Below are 17,110 nucleotides of genomic sequence, written 5' to 3' on the forward strand. Positions count from 1 at the left end.
CCTACTGCGCGATGGCTCCATGAAAACATCTTTACAGATTAAACACAAATCACTGCTCTGACTGCTCAAATGTGTTCCTGTTCTTGCCTCACAAGAAGAAAAAAAAAGCCAAAATAGATGATCCAGAAACGGGAAGGATGTGAAGTGTTTTTTCAACCTCATCTGGGAGTGCAGTCCTGATTCCCAGATGGGTGCTTACCTTCAGCATTTTGTAGTCTTGCCAGAGAACTCTTGTTAGAAACAAACCTGCACATGGTGATATTTTAATAGCTTTTTGCGCTCACAGTCTGTTTCAGCATGTTTCAAACGCTCACTGGCTGGGGATGTGGCCCCTCGCTCCACCTGCATGTCAAAGATATTAATGGTTCTGAGTCACTTTGTGGCTCAGGACTCAGATACCTCGCTTCCGATTTTACTGAACATGACCACTTTTCCAAAAGGAGGAGGAGGAGGAGGAGGAGGAAGTCTGTCTGCCTGGCCGTCAGCTGAGGTTCTGTGGGGGGAGAAAAGCCCGTCTGAGGAGCCGGTTGTGTCTCCTCAAACATACAAGAACAATTGTTTTCATGTGCCAGAGAGTTTGGCAAGGCCTTCAGACAGAGGGAGGATGATGGAGGGCTGTACAGTGAAGAGGATGGGTGGGTGTCGGGAGCTGGCAAGAGGAAATCCCAGAGAAGAAATCAGGGAACAATACAGATCGTCGTAACACAGCTCTGTTCTGCTGCAGGCTCGGACAATCAACCCCCAGCACTCAGCAGCCTGCCAAAGCCCAAAGGCAGAGGTGAGAATCCAGCAATACAGACTGAAAGGGGCTTAAAAAAACAATTGAACAGCCAGTGTGATGCAGCTCTGCAGCCTCAATTCCCTCACAAAGATAGGAATGATTTCAGCCACTTACAGCCATATTCAGCAGTGCAAAACAAATGTTTTATCCTGATCAAACGGCAGTAAAAATCATATATTCTTAGTGAATATAAAAGTGCTCATCCTCTCAGCCATATATACTGCATCGATTTATCATAGTGTATGTCTGAGATGTGTGTGTGTTAAATTAAATATAAAAAGGATTTTAATGTGCCAATATATTAGGCCAATATTGCCATCGGATGTCAGTCAATTAAACCTGCAATAACCGATTTCTTGGCCACCTGGGGGCAGCAAAAAAAATCTGTAGACACATCACTGACATGTTATCACCTTATAAAGTTGATATGGCGACCTTGGTAGTTGCTTATTTTAACTTTGTCCGTTTGTCCTTTGGTGGTGAGCAGTGTATAGTACTAGCACTTTTAATGTCATCAATTGTCTTATTGTGTTTATGTTTTATGTTTTTATGCCTCCTTGCTGCAAAAATAATTTCCTCTTGTGGGACAAGATCATATATGAACTGAACTGAACTAAGAAGGATTTGATTTATTTTGGTTTTACTGGATTTTTTAATTACCATTTTAGCAGATTTTCCTCCTGACAACAATAGAATTCTGGGCTAATTTAAAAAATAGCAGGAATTATCTTGAAATATCATCTATTAACCTCTCCAGCACCGAAACACTGGAACTTTTATGGTCCATCAAAGAGCTATATATATGTCAAACCCCTGTAAACATGTACAATCTTCATGGGAAAGTCTCCGTGTACAGGACCTGTGGGAGAGATGGCGGAACTGTTGGGACGTTTCATTTCAGCAAACAGAGCAAATAGTCAGAGGATTTCCTCAATCAGAGGCTAAAGAGTGTGCAGTGAACAACCTCGCTGACAGAAACATGGAGACCTACACCAGCAGCTGGGCGTGCTAACAACCTCTGGGATTTACTGTGGTGTGCAACACCCTTTAACTATAACACGGAGAGCCAGAATCAAACACATACATGCACACATCACACGTGCACTCACTCACATTTACACCAACAATTTAACCTTCAGAGAATCATAACTTTGTTGAGTCTTGAAGCTTAAAGCTTCAGCAGTTTTTGTCACTGAAGTTAATAACCACACTATTTCCTTATAACACATAGTTTGTATGACTGTAAAATCCCCTTGTGCTTGATTAAGATGTTTAACAAAATGCAGCACTGGAATATCTGAACATCTGCAGTGACCAACAAGTGAGAGGTATTTAAAAAATGTGGACTATCATGCTTTTGTGTTTGCTGTTTATTTCTCATGCTGAGATTAACCCGCTGTCATAAATCTAAAACTGCTCACAGCTGCAGTTACCGGTGTCCAATAGGAAGTGTATAAAAAAGATCCTCATTTACACTGATGTTCTGTGGTAACATCAGTAAATTTCTACGTCCCTGTGCTCGCTGTGCCAGCTGCTGCTGAATGAGGCATTGTTTAATGCAGATGGTGGAATCCAAAGGTCTCACTCTTCCCTTTTCCATAAAGCCAGTCTGCTATTAATAACCTTATATCGACCTCCTTTGTCAACAAGAGCGACACATACAAATAATATGCTTGAAGGCAGACAATGGGGAGTTCCCTGCGATGAAAACAACAGGATGAGCTAGCCTCATAACAGTGTGTGTTTGTGTTTGCGTGTGTGTGATTGATGTGAGCCTCCAGTATGTAAGACAGTCAGTGTCTTAGAAAAACATCTCACTGACCAGACCAACTAAGTAAAATATTTCCAAACCTGTATACACCAAAAACCCCACTAGATACCCAAATACAGCCTAAGACTATATTATTCTATACTTTAACTTATCTTTATTCTTACTTGTTGTGCTCTTTTTAGCATATTGGGTATTACATGCATAGTATTCACACATGTCCACTGTCGTCTGTTGCCTTATTGTTTTATTGTTTATTTGTTTATGGCCTTCTCTGGTTGTAAGTGTCAGTTTCACAGTGTGCTTTGTTGCACCTGTAGCCACGCCCAACAGTGATGTCACAATGCAATGACACACCCTGGAGTACACTTCTTCATCACTGCAGCAAGGTGAGAAGTTAAGCTGCCGTTATGCTTCATCAGAACTACTTGTCTGATGGTCAAATAGCTTCGGAAACTGCCTCCCCCCACAGACACCTTTCCAGCGCTGGATTAGGTGGGGAGCTGTGTCCGACCATTTCAGTAACCTATGTTTCCAAAACCAACATGAACACCCACATCACATCGTGATTGGCCAGCTGTGCGGAGGTGAGAAAGTAGCCAGGGTTTGAACCTCTCTCTCTCAAGTTCTCTTTTTTTATTTTTGACACAACTTTTTTCTGTCACTTTTCATGTTTAAAACTGAGACAGTATGAATGTCTTCCAGCAGAGACTGTTGGAAAAACAAGCACCTGCTGTTGGTAAACGGTATGTACCGGCGGAACACAAGCGGCATACCGCTCTAGGGACCGGCATATGCAGCTGAACCACAAGTGGCAAACCATCAGCCACCTTTCGATCTCGGCACTCGTGCACCAGAGACAGATTTTAAAAAGAACAGTGAAAATTGAAGCAGCAGTGGCCAAGGTTTCCTGACTTATAGTCTCTATTATCCTGATCCTACAATTTCATGCAACTCATCTTGATGTCTTTCATTATAACCTCTTTTAAATCCCACACTTTGTAATGCAGCCTTTCTGTTATAAGGAACTCAGCTCCCTACAGGGCCTGTGTGTTGGTGGAGTGCCCCTTTAATTGGAGCTTTCTAGCAGAGTTTCAGGAGCAGGACCACACCTCAACCATGCCACTTCCAGCACTTCCATAAATACCTACCTACCGCTCCTCCTCTCGCATTCTGCACCCCCCCGCCCCACGCCATTTATCTCTCCATTTTCCTCCTCTCCTTCCTCCTTTCCATAGGGTCCTGTGGTAGGTCTGTCATGCCCGGGTGCTACGGCGGATTCCCCACCAAAGCTTCCCCACACATAGTAGCGAACAGCGAGTCAAGCCTCCCACACAATCTTGTTTCATCAATAAATCATTTAAACATATCCCGTTGATGGTGTGGTCCTTGCTGGTGAAGTTACTCTTTAAGTTGCCTTACAAAAAATGGCCTCCTGCGGGGCAATAAAGATCTGAACTGAACTGCTGGTGTTGAGGGAGTTACCCAAAACTCAAATGTTTTGTTGTCCTATAAAAAACTATATGACTATAAGTTACAGTAATAACACAGTAGCGCCACATGGTGGCATATTTTCTCAGACAATGAATGCCTCAAAATGACACCTTCAGCTCATATGTGCCCCTTTAACAGGAAACTGTGGCTCCATTTCAAGTGAAGTGAAAGAATCCATTTAGTTGACTCAAGTGACAGATGAAATGTAAAAAATGTTTCAGAAGGTACTGTTCATTAAGGTGAGTTAAATCTGACTTTTATATAATCGTTAGAATTCAAACATTTTATTAATATTTTTTCATCCACTAGACGAACAAAAGTAGTTCAGTGAATTGATTCTGTGTGCACTAATTTGAAATACTTGTGCTCTCTGAAAACTACGGTTCTCAGCTGCTGTTGGTGCATTACGCAACCCAGATTCAGGCAGAAATTCAAGCAAGCTGCAATGAAGATGTCCCACTTAAGTGTCCAGTTGTTGACATTGACAGCATGGATTTTCTCTCAGTAACATGGTACAAGGTCAGACACCAACATAAATTTTGCTAAATTTAAAAAACGATAGCTTGTTTAATTTTGTATGTCACTGACTTTAATTTCATTTTAAATTAATATAGAAAAATGACTTTTTGGTTGTTACTTTGAACAGCACAACAACCAGAAAAAACTTGGCATTATCAGGAGAGGTAAAGATGAAAATCTCACACAGCACTACAACTTCACTCGTTCGGCCAGGTTTGGAGAGAAACACAGTCTGTTCCTCGACAGTGTGACACCTGAAGATTCGGGCACCTATGAATGTTACATCAGTGCAAATGTAGGGGGTCAAAATCAAAATCCCACAGTCGTTCTAACGGTTAATGGTAAGCTTTGAATTTAATCTTCACCTTACTTTGCAGAATATATGATGTTTTGCTGACTGACGTAGAGCATCTAAACTGAGCTACACACATATCTGGATATTATATTGACGTGTTTTTTTATGTCTCTAAATGTTGGATTTCTAATGCAGTGGCAAGATGTTTATGGCGTGTGAAACAGGTCATTTCCTTCATTTTTGACAGTTAAAGTTGCAGGTTACAGTATGCAAGTTGCAAAAGTGTTTGATCACAGTTTCCCGGTGAGATGCTTGAGGAACTGTAAATAATCAAATGAACACAAGATTGGAAATAAATTCTGTTTAAAGTTTAAACTGTTCAACAGAATTTATTTCCATTAATTCCATAAATAATGCATGGTCAGATTTGCCAACATATTCCAATATGTTAGGAAAAGATTGTTAAATACAGGTTGAGTTTTTATGTTACAGCTTTTAAATATTCACCAAAATTGAGAACTAATAAACTGTATTTATCTAAATAGTTTGACAGACAAAGCAACATTATGTTTTAAATTCATCTGACAAAAATCAGTTCATGGCCCAAACTTGTCTACTTTAACCTCATTTCTACTCTGTAAATAGTCCTACCCACATCAAAAAGCAGGAAATTCACTTTCCATCCATCCATCACCTCAAACACACACAATATTTTCCTTTCCACTGCATGGAAACTGACATGCATTTTCCACCCATACATATTCTACCATTCATGAAAAAAATCAAATGTCTTCAAACGGACAAATGCTCCCCCGGCTTGAGAATTTCAGCATAGACATTTTGTGAAATTGACTTTTTGAAGAAATAATGTTTAATCATCGATGAGATTACAAGTATCAAACAACAGTTATTGGCTGGGATAGATGTCTACCAGTCTGGACTGAAATATCTCATTCATGCACTGATTTCTTCTATTTTTGTCTTAATACAGTGTGTACGACCCAGGCTGACCTGACAACAATGACAAGTGTGTTGAACACGACTCACTCCGACCTGCTGTGCCACAACCAAGTTGAGGACCTGCCAGTCATGTGGAGCATTGTAGGCTATGTGGCACTGGGCCTCGCCAAAATCATTTTATCTCTAATCAGCATTTGGGTAAATAAACTCTATTTATTTCACCAGCACTGTATGGATCTATTAGTGGTTATAAAGCAAACATGGAGTCAGGTCAATTTATATATCGAGCACGTGACCGAAATGCTTTACAGACAGATGATTAAAATGAAAATAAATGAGAATGTTTATTGGAGATAAGGAATTGATCAAAAGATTTAAGTGGTCTGGAGGTGAAATAAAGGAGGTGCTGGTGCCAATCTGTGCAGTGCTTTACAAACTTATATATGAATCTTAAAATCAAGTCCATATTTCACTAGTAACCTTGCAGCATTTTGATGAGCTGCAGGCAAGACAAACATGACTGACTGAGAAAATAACACACTAGTTAAGGGAGGAGGAGAAAATAGCATGTTAAATAGTCCTCCAAATGAAACAATAAAATCTGCCGTTTGTCCATGCAATCTACAACGACACATAGAAGTGTGTTTTCATCTTACGCCCCTCCAGGCAGGACGACAGTTATAAATCACTGTTGAAAAATAAATTAGTTTTATGATGTGACAACATCATGATTAAGGGTTGGTCAGATCCAGGCACAAAAACGACTTGGTTACTGTAGGGAAAGGTGGTATTTAGGGTTAAAATAAGTGGTTAGGGAAACTTCATGGCTTGGGTTAAAATGATTAATACTTTCTTAAGGTTAGGGGAGCTTCGTCATCATGGTGACAACAATAAACAGGTGGTTTAGGGAGGGAATAATCGTGGCCTTATAAAAAAACCCAACATTGACTGTTGATTGGAAACAGGAAATAAACAGCAGTCTTTGTTGCTCTATAATAATGTGATGTCACCTTAAGTTTTCATTTGTTCCCGTCATAATTACTACATCTGCTGGAGGGCTTTGATACTTGAACATAAACATATGTGCTTTGAGGCATTTGCTAAATCGACTGATGCTGTCGTTCGTCTTTGGAGGACAGTCTCCAAAAGAGAGAAAATATTTGATTTTCACAATAAGCCTGAAGTGAAAAAAATCTGACATCAGAGTGATGTTTGTTTGTAAAAGGCAGAATCAAAAGTGACACAAAGATTTATTGCATGTGCATGGACATTTGCAAACCCAAAAACGGTGGTTAAACCACTGATTTGAGGAGTTAAAAAAAGGAAGAACTCTGTGTCTCACTCTTGTTTGGCAAGAAAAAGTTTTTGTCATCCAGGATTTGACTCTGGAAACCCCGAACAGACTTATGTGGAAATGTATATAATTAAAATTAGATAGGGTCTAACATGGAGCCTTGAGGAACACCAGGACAGGTGCAGCAGAGCAAACAAAAAGTTCATTCCCAACCGAGACTCATCTATCTTGCCAATGAGAAGCAAATCACTCCAAACTCGTATTGCCTTTACCAACCACAAGTTTTGAAAGTCAATAGAAAGGTCAACCAGGTCAACCAGGCAGCAGAGATATGCATGTAAATCAATGTGAAAAGAATAGAGTGAGCGCAAAACAAATTTGAGCACTGTTCAAGGCAACATTTGAGAGTGTGCAGGATTTGTAAGAGCAGAATTTGAGGCCAAGAGAAGAAAAGAATTGTGATGTAAATGTTTTGACCCTGCAAGAGGAATAGTGTACCTACATTTGAGCGATCAACAGGGTTTCTCTTACTCATATATACTCATAATTTTGAGAAACTGCTCACTTTTAGCAGTTTGAATCCCCTGAGCATTAACTCGACAACATTAATGGCACTTTTATTTTGTTTTTGTGTTTTTGTATTTAGTGTGAAAACAGCATTACTCATCCTGTAGATGTGGGATTCTGACATTGTGCATGTGATGGCTGTTATTTAGTCATGCTTGTAAAGAGACCGTAGGCGAGCTAACTCCCGCTCTGAGTTACCATTTCCTCTAACAGCAGCCCGCCTCTCTCTCTTTTTGTTATTCTTAGGTATAGTGGGTGGGCTTCTTTCCAGTTGAATAAATCACTAAATTGATTCATTCTCTGCTGTTTTGTCTCTTTCTGTGGTCATTCAGGTTATTCAAGCTATTCGTATCAGGTCTTCAAGACGACGGCAGCATAAGTGGTGAAGCTGACTGTCCGACCTGCTTGGAGACTTCAGTGAGATCAGAGCATATATATAGACAGACAAATCCTCTAAATCAGCCGTTAAAAGATTTTATTTTTGCATTTCTTGTACTTTGATTGTTTTCAGAGATATTCATGCATTTTTTCCAGTGAAGTGTCCTCAATTTGTAAAAATGTGTCACTGCGCTGACCAGTAAGAGGTCAACTCAACCAGAAAGTTAGGCACAACTTAACAGGAACAGACATGAGAGGATGTAAGGCTTATTTAGAGGAACAAAAACCACCATGCACACACTGCACACACTGCTACAGGTGTAAACAGCATCTCTTAGTATATAATAGCCAAACTGTGATAACTGATATATTGTAACATCGAATTTGTGTTGACATTGTACAGGGATTTAAACAAACTTCTGATATGTTAACGGCATATCCCAACAGAGTTTAAATGACAAATTTCTTCAAATTATTCATGTTTTTAACTGTGCTGTAAATAATTAATTAATTTAGACTTTATATGATGAAACTCAGCAACTGAAACACTCACTGGTTTTCACCCACCACATGTTCCTGTTTAGTTCCTGTCATAAATCAAGCACTCAAAGAAATTATACCATTCTGAAAACATTGACACCACAGACAACAATAAACATACTTTCAACAAATCTTCATCAGATTTATATTATGGTTACGTTATCATTATAACATCTCATGACACATTCAGACTTTTTGTTTTATGGCTGAAGCCCTCTTAAGGTGAGTGTGGTTCCTGTTTAAGAAGTGAAGTGAAGTGAAAGTGCAGCCCAGCATGTCAAGATGGTGTATTTACTCTCTCCAGTCTGTATTGACTTTCCCTGTTGGGGATGTAAAGAAATCCAGCAGCTTTTATCCTGCAGACACCTGGAGTAAAACCCACCAATCTTCACAGAGGAGTGAACATGTACCGCTGAGTTCTACTCCTGGTTTACAAAGTCAGAATAATATAGGAAATGGATCACGTGGATCACTGCCTTTTTAAAAAAAAAAATATTGATTTGAGATCATACAAGAGGCAAGGGTTCTCACTGAGAGCAGCTCAGCAGGTGCAGAGTTTGGAGAAAAATGTACACAGATAACCACCTACTGGCACATCCTCAGACAACAGCACCACAGTCAGACAAAATCAAAACTCCACTGGATCATCAAGATGTATTCTAGAGAACTGAACTGTTTTAAAACAGGGTTTGAAAAATTCAAATGTGGGATTCAGTCTTGGACATTGATGGACAATGGAGTATGCCAGTAGAATAATTAAAAGCTTTTACAGTGTTTTAATAAATTGATTAATTAAATGCAATTTTAAATTATGCATCAAGCACAATAAAATAACTGATTGTTGATTTATTCTGTCTTTATATAATAAAGTAATCATTGATTTTTAAAATGGTAAATTAAATTTGTAAATGCTTTAAATTGCTTTTTACTTATGTGTGCCAATCATTTTCCATTTCAGCATTGTTTCCAGCTTTATTTAGAGAAACATGAAACTTTTTTTAAACATCACATATCAATTGATTTAACAGACTTCTTATTGCTTTAAAATATTTAAAGCTCGGATTGGCCTGACTCCACACATGCTGGCCAATCAGGGTGCTTGTTGCTAGTTTGTGGGTTGGACTATTTATATTAGCTTTTTAAAATATATAAATGTATTAATTGATTATTAAAAACTGTAAAAGTCTACAATTATTCTTTTGGCACAGTCCAGGCTTCAAGGAAAATGTATTTGGGGGAAAATAGTAATGATACTGGATAAAGCATTTCACTTCCAATTCCCCCACTGAGACTGAATAGTGACCGACAGTACAGTGTATATACAGTGTTTGCTCATTCTTGTAATTCAGAGCACCTGATGAAGACACTTTAGGTTCAAGGAAAGCCAAGTCAGCATAGAGGATGCAATAAGTCAGGAAGCATCTATGGATGCTCTCTGTGATTGTGTCCATGACCTGTCATGGACCTCTTTAGGCATCTGTATACATCTGTTGAACTTTAAACACTTTTTAAACACCTTCTCACCAGAAATCATCATTTTCCTTTTGCTTTTCCTCATGAAAGTTTATGAGTTTACCAAAGAACAAAAGGTGTTAACTGACCCAAATCTTATTGTTTCCTTTAGTGCATCGTGAGGAATTAGAACCATCATGTGTGCAGCTAAAATATTCATTACCAGTGTCTGCAGGAATATTTAAACGATGGTGTTATGACCTCAAAGATAAGAAGGAAAGGCTGGGCAGTTAATAATTAATAATGTCTCAATCACTTGAGAGCCTTTAAGAATCCTTTAGCTTTTACAAGCACTGCTGTTTTCAACTCGTCCTGACCGTCATTAGGGTGTTAATGTACAAAGATCGTCAAAGGCTAGATTTTTAGCTCAAACTATGTCTTTCCAGCAGTGTAAAGCATCTGTGACTTTCATGATTCCTCATTTGTATCCTGTGGTGGGATTCTTGAAAGAGACAATACTTTTGGTTTTGGATGTTTCACACCTCACCACCACAAGACTTCTTTTTCTGAGCTTCACCTTTTAACAAACTGTAGCACAGACTACTACTACTACAGACTCTGTACTTCAGCAGCCTCTATTGCAATAGTTTTCTGAATCAGACACTGCGTACAAAATAAGTGAATGTTGGTCTTAACACAAGAACTCCGTCTAGCCTTTCTCTGGTATCAGATCTTCCTTTATACAGCTAATATTTCCCAGGAATAATAAACTCTAAAAGTTTCCAGGATGAGCTCTCTCTCTCTCTTTCTATGGTCTCTTTTATGGAAGCTATTTACATGTGAATTAATATGCAATATTATTTACGGATGTGTTTATACCTTTAATGTCATGGTTCTGGGTTTTTGTCCTGTTATTTCCTGTTTTGTTTGAAGTGTTCTCCTCTCCTCGTGTGTCTTGTGGTTTTACTTCCAGTCTTTGTTTGCTTTTCCCTCCAGTATTGATTGTTTGCCTCGCCCTAATTAGTTGCGCCTGTCTCGTTGTCTTCCCTACCTAAGTGTATTTAGTCAAATTTGTTTTACTTTGTTCAGTGTCAGTGTGTCATTGTACTCATGTCAAGTGTCCCGGCCTTAGTTTTCTGTGTTTTGGACTATTTCCCTGCTTACCTGTTTTTTTGTGTGACTCCTGTCTGCCTGTATCAGTGTAAGCCTTTTTTTCCTTTCATTAAATTACTCATATTGTACCCACCCTGTCTGGACATCTGCGTTTGGGGCCTACTCCCGCCTGCTTGATTCTCCGGCCTGACTAGCATACAATAGAACAAACTGACCTAACATGGACCCAGCAGATGTCAAATCTCTCGTGGAAGAGTTAAAAGAGGTGTTATCATTTCTTGAGAGATTACACTTATTCATTGAAAACTCCATAGACATTAGGCACAGACTTTTTGTATACTCCTTAATAGAGAAAACAAAGACCCAGGCTTTCCGACCTTCTGGTTATGGCAGAGAACCTAACTGTGACTGCCAACTTCAAGCAACGTTTGCAGCCCTACCTGGATTCTCTCAGTGAATCTGATGCTGGGCGTAGCTCAGAGTTGGACAGCCACCTGCCAGTTCCGGCTTCTGAGCCTAAAATATTCATTACCAGTGTCTGCAGGAATATTTAAACGATGGTGTTATAACCTCAAAGATAAGAAGGAAAGGCTGGGCAGTTAATAATTAATAATGTCTCAATCACTTGAGAGCCTTTAAGAATCCTTTAGCTTTTACAAGCACTGCTGTTTTCAACTCGTCCTGACCGTCATTAGGTTGTTAATGTACAAAGATTGTCAAAGGCTAGATCTTTAGCTCAAACAATGTCCTTCCAGCAGTGTAAAGCATCTGTGACTTTCATGATTCCTCATTTGTATCCTGTGGTGGGATTCTTGAAAGAGACAATACTTTTGGTTTTGGATGTTTCACACCTCACCACCACAAGACTTCTTTTTCTGAGCTTCACCTTTTAACAAACTGTAGCAGACTACTACTACTACAGAATCTGTACTTCAGCAGCCTCTATTGCAATAGTTTTCTGAATCAGACACTGCGTACAAAAAAAGTGAATGTTGGTCTTAACACAAATGTTACACAAGAACTCCGTCTAGCCTTTCTCTGGTATCAGATCTTCCTTTATACAGCTAATATTTCCCAGGAATAATAAACTCTAAAAGTTTCCAGGATGAGCTCTCTCTCTCTCTTTCTATGGTCTCTTTTATGGAAGCTATTTACATGTGAATTAATATGCAATATTATTTACGGATGTGTTTATACCTTTAATGTCATGGTTCTGGGTTTTTGTCCTGTTATTTCCTGTTTTGTTTGAAGTGTTCTCCTCTCCTCGTGTGTCTTGTGGTTTTACTTCCAGTCTTTGTTTGCTTTTCCCTCCAGTATTGATTGTTTGCCTCGCCCTAATTAGTTGCGCCTGTCTCGTTGTCTTCCCTACCTAAGTGTATTTAGTCAAATTTGTTTTACTTTGTTCAGTGTCAGTGTGTCATTGTACTCATGTCAAGTGTCCTGGCCTTAGTTTTCTGTGTTTTGGACTATTTCCCTGCTTACCTGTTTTTTTGTGTGACTCCTGTCTGCCCTGTTCTTGAGAGATTACACTTATTCATTGAAAACTCCATAGACATTAGGCACAGACTTTTTGTATACTCCTTAATGGAGAGCTCGGGGTTGGCCAACCACCTGCCAGTTCCGGCTTCTGAGCCTTTGGGCCTCCAGCTTGCTGGCATCCAGTCTGCTAGCAACCAGCCTGATTCCCAGCCTGCTAGCAGCCAGCCTGCTACTTATCAGCCTGCACCTCAGCTTGCTGGTTCCCAGCTGCCTACCTCCTTCGTGCTAGCCTCCAGTCTGCGTCTCAGCCTGCTAACCAGGTTGCACCTCAGCCTGTTCCTGTCTTGGAGGCACCTTCTGGAAAACCCCAAGAAGGAAGCGTGGCTCCTGCCGACGTCGTGACACACCGCTGCCCAACTGTTCGTCTTCACCGCTGCCCAGCGCTCCAGAGCTATCATTGGTCCTGCCTGATCCCCAGTCAACAGCCTGGCCAATACCAGTTCCTGGACCGCACCTGTCCTGCCCCTAGACTGGCCACCTGAGATCTTCCACTTGGCCTTGAATCCCTCTTTCGGACCCCCTCCACCCACCCAGCTCGATTTGTACATTTATTGGACTCTTTGTTGAAGGGACGTCTGGGAACTCTTGGGGGGGGGGGGGTACTGTTATGGTTCTGGGTTTTTGTCCTGTTATTTCCTGTTATATTTGAAGTGTTCTCCTCTCCTCGTGTGTCTTGCGTTTTTTCTTCCAGTCTTTGTTTGCTTTTTCCTCCAGTATTTATAGTTTGCCCCGCCCTAATTAGTTGCGCCTGTCTCGTTATCTCCCCTACCTAAGTTTATTTAGTCAAATTTTTTCTTTTGTTCGGTGTCAGTTTGTCATTGTACTCACGTCGAGTGTCCAGGCCTTAATTTTCTGTGTTTTGGACTATTTCCATGCTTACCTGTTTTTTTGAGTGACTCCTGTCTGCATCAGTGTAAGCCTTTTTTTCCTTTTATTAAATTACTCATGTTGTACCCACCCTGTCTGGACGTCTGTCCAGGCGTTTGGGTCCTGCTCCCTCCTGCTTGATTCCTCGGCTTGACTAGCATACAACATTTAACTATTATTAAAAAATCACTGACATTTAAATTTCCAATTTCTTTAAACTAGTCACAAAGTATGCATGTAGGAAACTTTGTGATAAAAATGTGATAAATCTAATGTTGTTCCAATGTACATTTATTTAACTTATATCAGTGTGATTTTGTAGATGTTTTCAATGAAAATACAGTCAGGTAAATCCAGGGTGATATGGGTAATGATGATTCAGTGTAACCGTCGTACTTCTGCGTTGTGTAGATCTTGCGGTGTGGTGCACAAGGAGCACGTAACACAGTGGAACGTTCGGAGGCGCTCTCCGTTTAATCTGGTTGACAATAATAGATATGATTAACATGTGCTTAAGTGTCGATCCAGCCCAAAACTCTTCCCAACACGGGATTTACAAAAAGGGACAACATACCTGGTTGACAATAATAGATATGATTAACATGTGCTTAAGTGTCGATCCAGCCCAAAACTACAGGAAACACAATTGACATAGTTAGCATTCCACGCATACCTTCTTCCAATCAATAAAGCACGATGACGGAGCGACATCGGTGCTCAATATAAACTTAAATGGCAGTATAACAGTGTAGTAATGATAAATTAGGACAAAATAATAACAGAAAGACACTTAAAACAGGGGATTACACAAGATGACTTACCTCTTCCCAACACGGGATTTACAAAAAGGGAAGAGGAAGTCGCGACCCTCGTATTTATACAGGTGCAGCCGGGGGACACACGAAGAAGAAATTAAATAAAAATACAGAAGAAGGGGCTGAAGGACCAAAGCAGCACAGCAAATCAAAAGCCAGGTATGAAACAGTGACAAATAAAAGAACAATTTTGTGTAATTATATTATAAATAATGAACATGTTACATTCACCCCCCTAGAATTACACAAAATACCAGGCACAATTCTCGAGTACAGGAAACCAATCACCACTGTTCCCAATATGCTAATGAGGAATACTTAATTACCATTACAGCTACACACCCAGTTACGAAAACCATCAAAAAGATTAGCGTGAGAAAAAGGACTGGCCAAATCCCATCTACACACATAAGGAAAAAGAATATGCCCACCTACATATTCTATACATATGTAACTGTAATACACCTCAGAATAGACTAGACCCATGTCAATTAATTTCAAATGACAACTCAAAATGACAACATTACAAAAATGTTGCAAACCTCTCATAAAATAAAAATGGAAAACAAAACTGTATTCCAACACCAAAAACTCCAAAGACCGACGCAAGTCACTAGTGCATAATTTCAATAAGTCTAGACACTGGTCTCAGTAACCGTCCAGCTCGGGATCTACGGTCAGGAACAGTGTCAACTTCAGTCACCATAGGGTCAGTAGGCAGGACAGAGTCAGGGGATGTAACAGTCTCTGGGTCTGGGCAAGGGGCAGAACTGCATTGCTCAACAGCTCCAGCTTCCAGCACATTATCTGGCACAGTATCTTCCAGCGGATCACCATCTCCTGCATCCGTAACACTGCCAGATGCTGATGGTAACTCAGACACCCATGCCCTTGTCCGAAACTCAACTGACCCGAAGCAACATCAGTGACTGCTGACCTGTCTACACTGATGTCCACTGAACTTGATGCAAGGGACACAACATCCTGTTCCTGAGCATTAGAATCTGAATCAGACAGAGGCAGGAAGTTCACTGGCATTATCAGATTACGATGAACAACTTTTATCTGACCACTGGTGGGGTTCTGAATCTTAAAGGTGTGGCTCTCATCGTTTTTCTCGATCACGACATAGATTGTGTTTTCCCAATGATCAGCGAGCTTCCGTTTTCCACGCTCCCCCTTGTTGGCTAATAACACTCGATCATCCACATCCACCGGAGCCCCATGCACTTTCTTGTTGTACAGATCACTGTGGCGCTGAAGTTGTTTAGTTGCCATTGATTGTGCTATGGCCACTGCTTCACACAAGTTTTTTCGCAAGGACTCAACATAACGATCATAGTCCACAACTTCTGGATCATTGAGAACCGAACCAAATATCACATCCACCGGGAGTCGCGGCACTCTACCGAACATGAGCAGGAACGGAGCATAGCCAGTTGTCTCGTGTACAGTGCAGTTATAAGCAAATGTCAATGATTTCAGGGCATCGGGCCAACGGTGTTTTGCTCTAGGGGCAGTGCTCGAATCATGTTACCTAGCGTCACGGTTCATCCTTTCACATGAGCCATTACCCATGGGGTGATAGGGTGTAGTGTGCGATTTTTGCACCCCAGCCACGCTCAGCAACTCCGCAATTAGAGCGCTCTCAAAGTTGGCTCCCTGATCGGAATGAAGCCGCTTTGGAAATCCATAAATGCAAAAGTAGTTATTCCATAGCTGATGAGCGACTGCTTTGGCTGACTGGTTGGGACACAGGAAGGCGTGTGCCATTTTAGTGAAATGGTCCGTGGCGACAAGCACATCCAAGGACCTATTAGCGGAATCTTCAGCCGACCAAAAATCGATGCTGACCAGTTCAAGAGGCTCAGAGGCACGAATGTTTCCTAGTGGTGCTCTAGCCTCCGGCTCAGGGGACTTCCCAACCACACACCGCCTGCAGCGCTTGACATACTCTGCCACGTCTTTAGAGAGCCCCAACCAATGAAACCTCTGCCTCGCCAAATACAGAGTCCTTTGCTGTCCCTGATGGCCAGCCTCATCGTGAACCCCATGCAAAACTTTACGTTGCAACGAGAGAGGAACAACAAACAGGTAGGTCTTCTTTTTAGTTACTGGATTCTTTGCAACACGGTACAGAACTCCATCTTTCATAGTTAGTTTCTTCCAGTTCCTCAACAACTTGATCACTTCAGCAGATTCCTTAGCACGCTCCCTCCTAGATGGTCTCCGTCCTCTTTCCACATACACGATCACTCTGTTCAAATCCAAATCATTCCTTTGTTTCTCTTTTAACTCATCGTGGGACAGCACGTCAGAGCCAATATTTGGGGGGTACCAGGATTGTCTGGGAGAACTGTGGCAAGAGCAATGCGTGTGCAACCAACTCAGCGTCACTATCTTTACATTGACTGAGCACAGCAGCAACTTCCTGAGATGAAACGGAGCCAGACGCAACATCTGCTGCACATTGTGTAAAGACAGGCTGGCCACACTCGGATGTCAAATCAGGTGGATTGGCAGACCACCGAAAAGCATCCTGAACACCAGTGGTGCCCACAGCCGCAGCCTCAGCAAGTAACTTGGCATACGGCACTCTGGTCAAACGATGGGACGTACTGGACTGCACAAAAGGCTCTCTGCTTAAAGCGTCAGCAACCACATTTCTGGGTCCTGGAATGTACTTGATATCGAACTGGAAAGGTGCAAGCTTAGCAATCCACCTCTG

The 17,110-nt window shown here is 40.9% G+C and overlaps 1 protein-coding gene and 1 long non-coding RNA gene across 2 annotated transcripts; one reads left to right on the forward strand and one right to left on the reverse strand.

The window, feature by feature from the left end:
• Window positions 1-4,160: 4,160 nt before the first annotated feature.
• LOC122883638 lies at window positions 4,161-8,727 on the forward strand. Its single transcript, XM_044212617.1, has 5 exons — window positions 4,161-4,282; window positions 4,434-4,562; window positions 4,690-4,903; window positions 5,849-6,015; window positions 8,011-8,727. Exons 1-5 carry the CDS (start codon window positions 4,256-4,258, stop codon window positions 8,062-8,064), a joined length of 591 nt encoding a protein of 196 aa, XP_044068552.1. The 5' UTR covers window positions 4,161-4,255; the 3' UTR covers window positions 8,065-8,727.
• A 5,291-nt stretch (window positions 8,728-14,018) lies between these two features.
• Window positions 14,019-15,289, reverse strand: LOC122883640. The gene is made up of 2 exons (XR_006379676.1): window positions 14,389-15,289; window positions 14,019-14,198 (listed from the first exon to the last, which is right to left on the reverse strand). It is a non-coding gene; the product is annotated as an uncharacterized LOC122883640 (long non-coding RNA).
• Between the last annotated feature and the right edge of the window lie 1,821 nt (window positions 15,290-17,110).

The sequence above is a fragment of the Siniperca chuatsi genome, linkage group LG10, assembly GCF_020085105.1.
Source record: "Siniperca chuatsi isolate FFG_IHB_CAS linkage group LG10, ASM2008510v1, whole genome shotgun sequence".
In the NCBI taxonomy this organism is placed as follows: Eukaryota; Metazoa; Chordata; class Actinopteri; order Centrarchiformes; family Sinipercidae; genus Siniperca; species Siniperca chuatsi.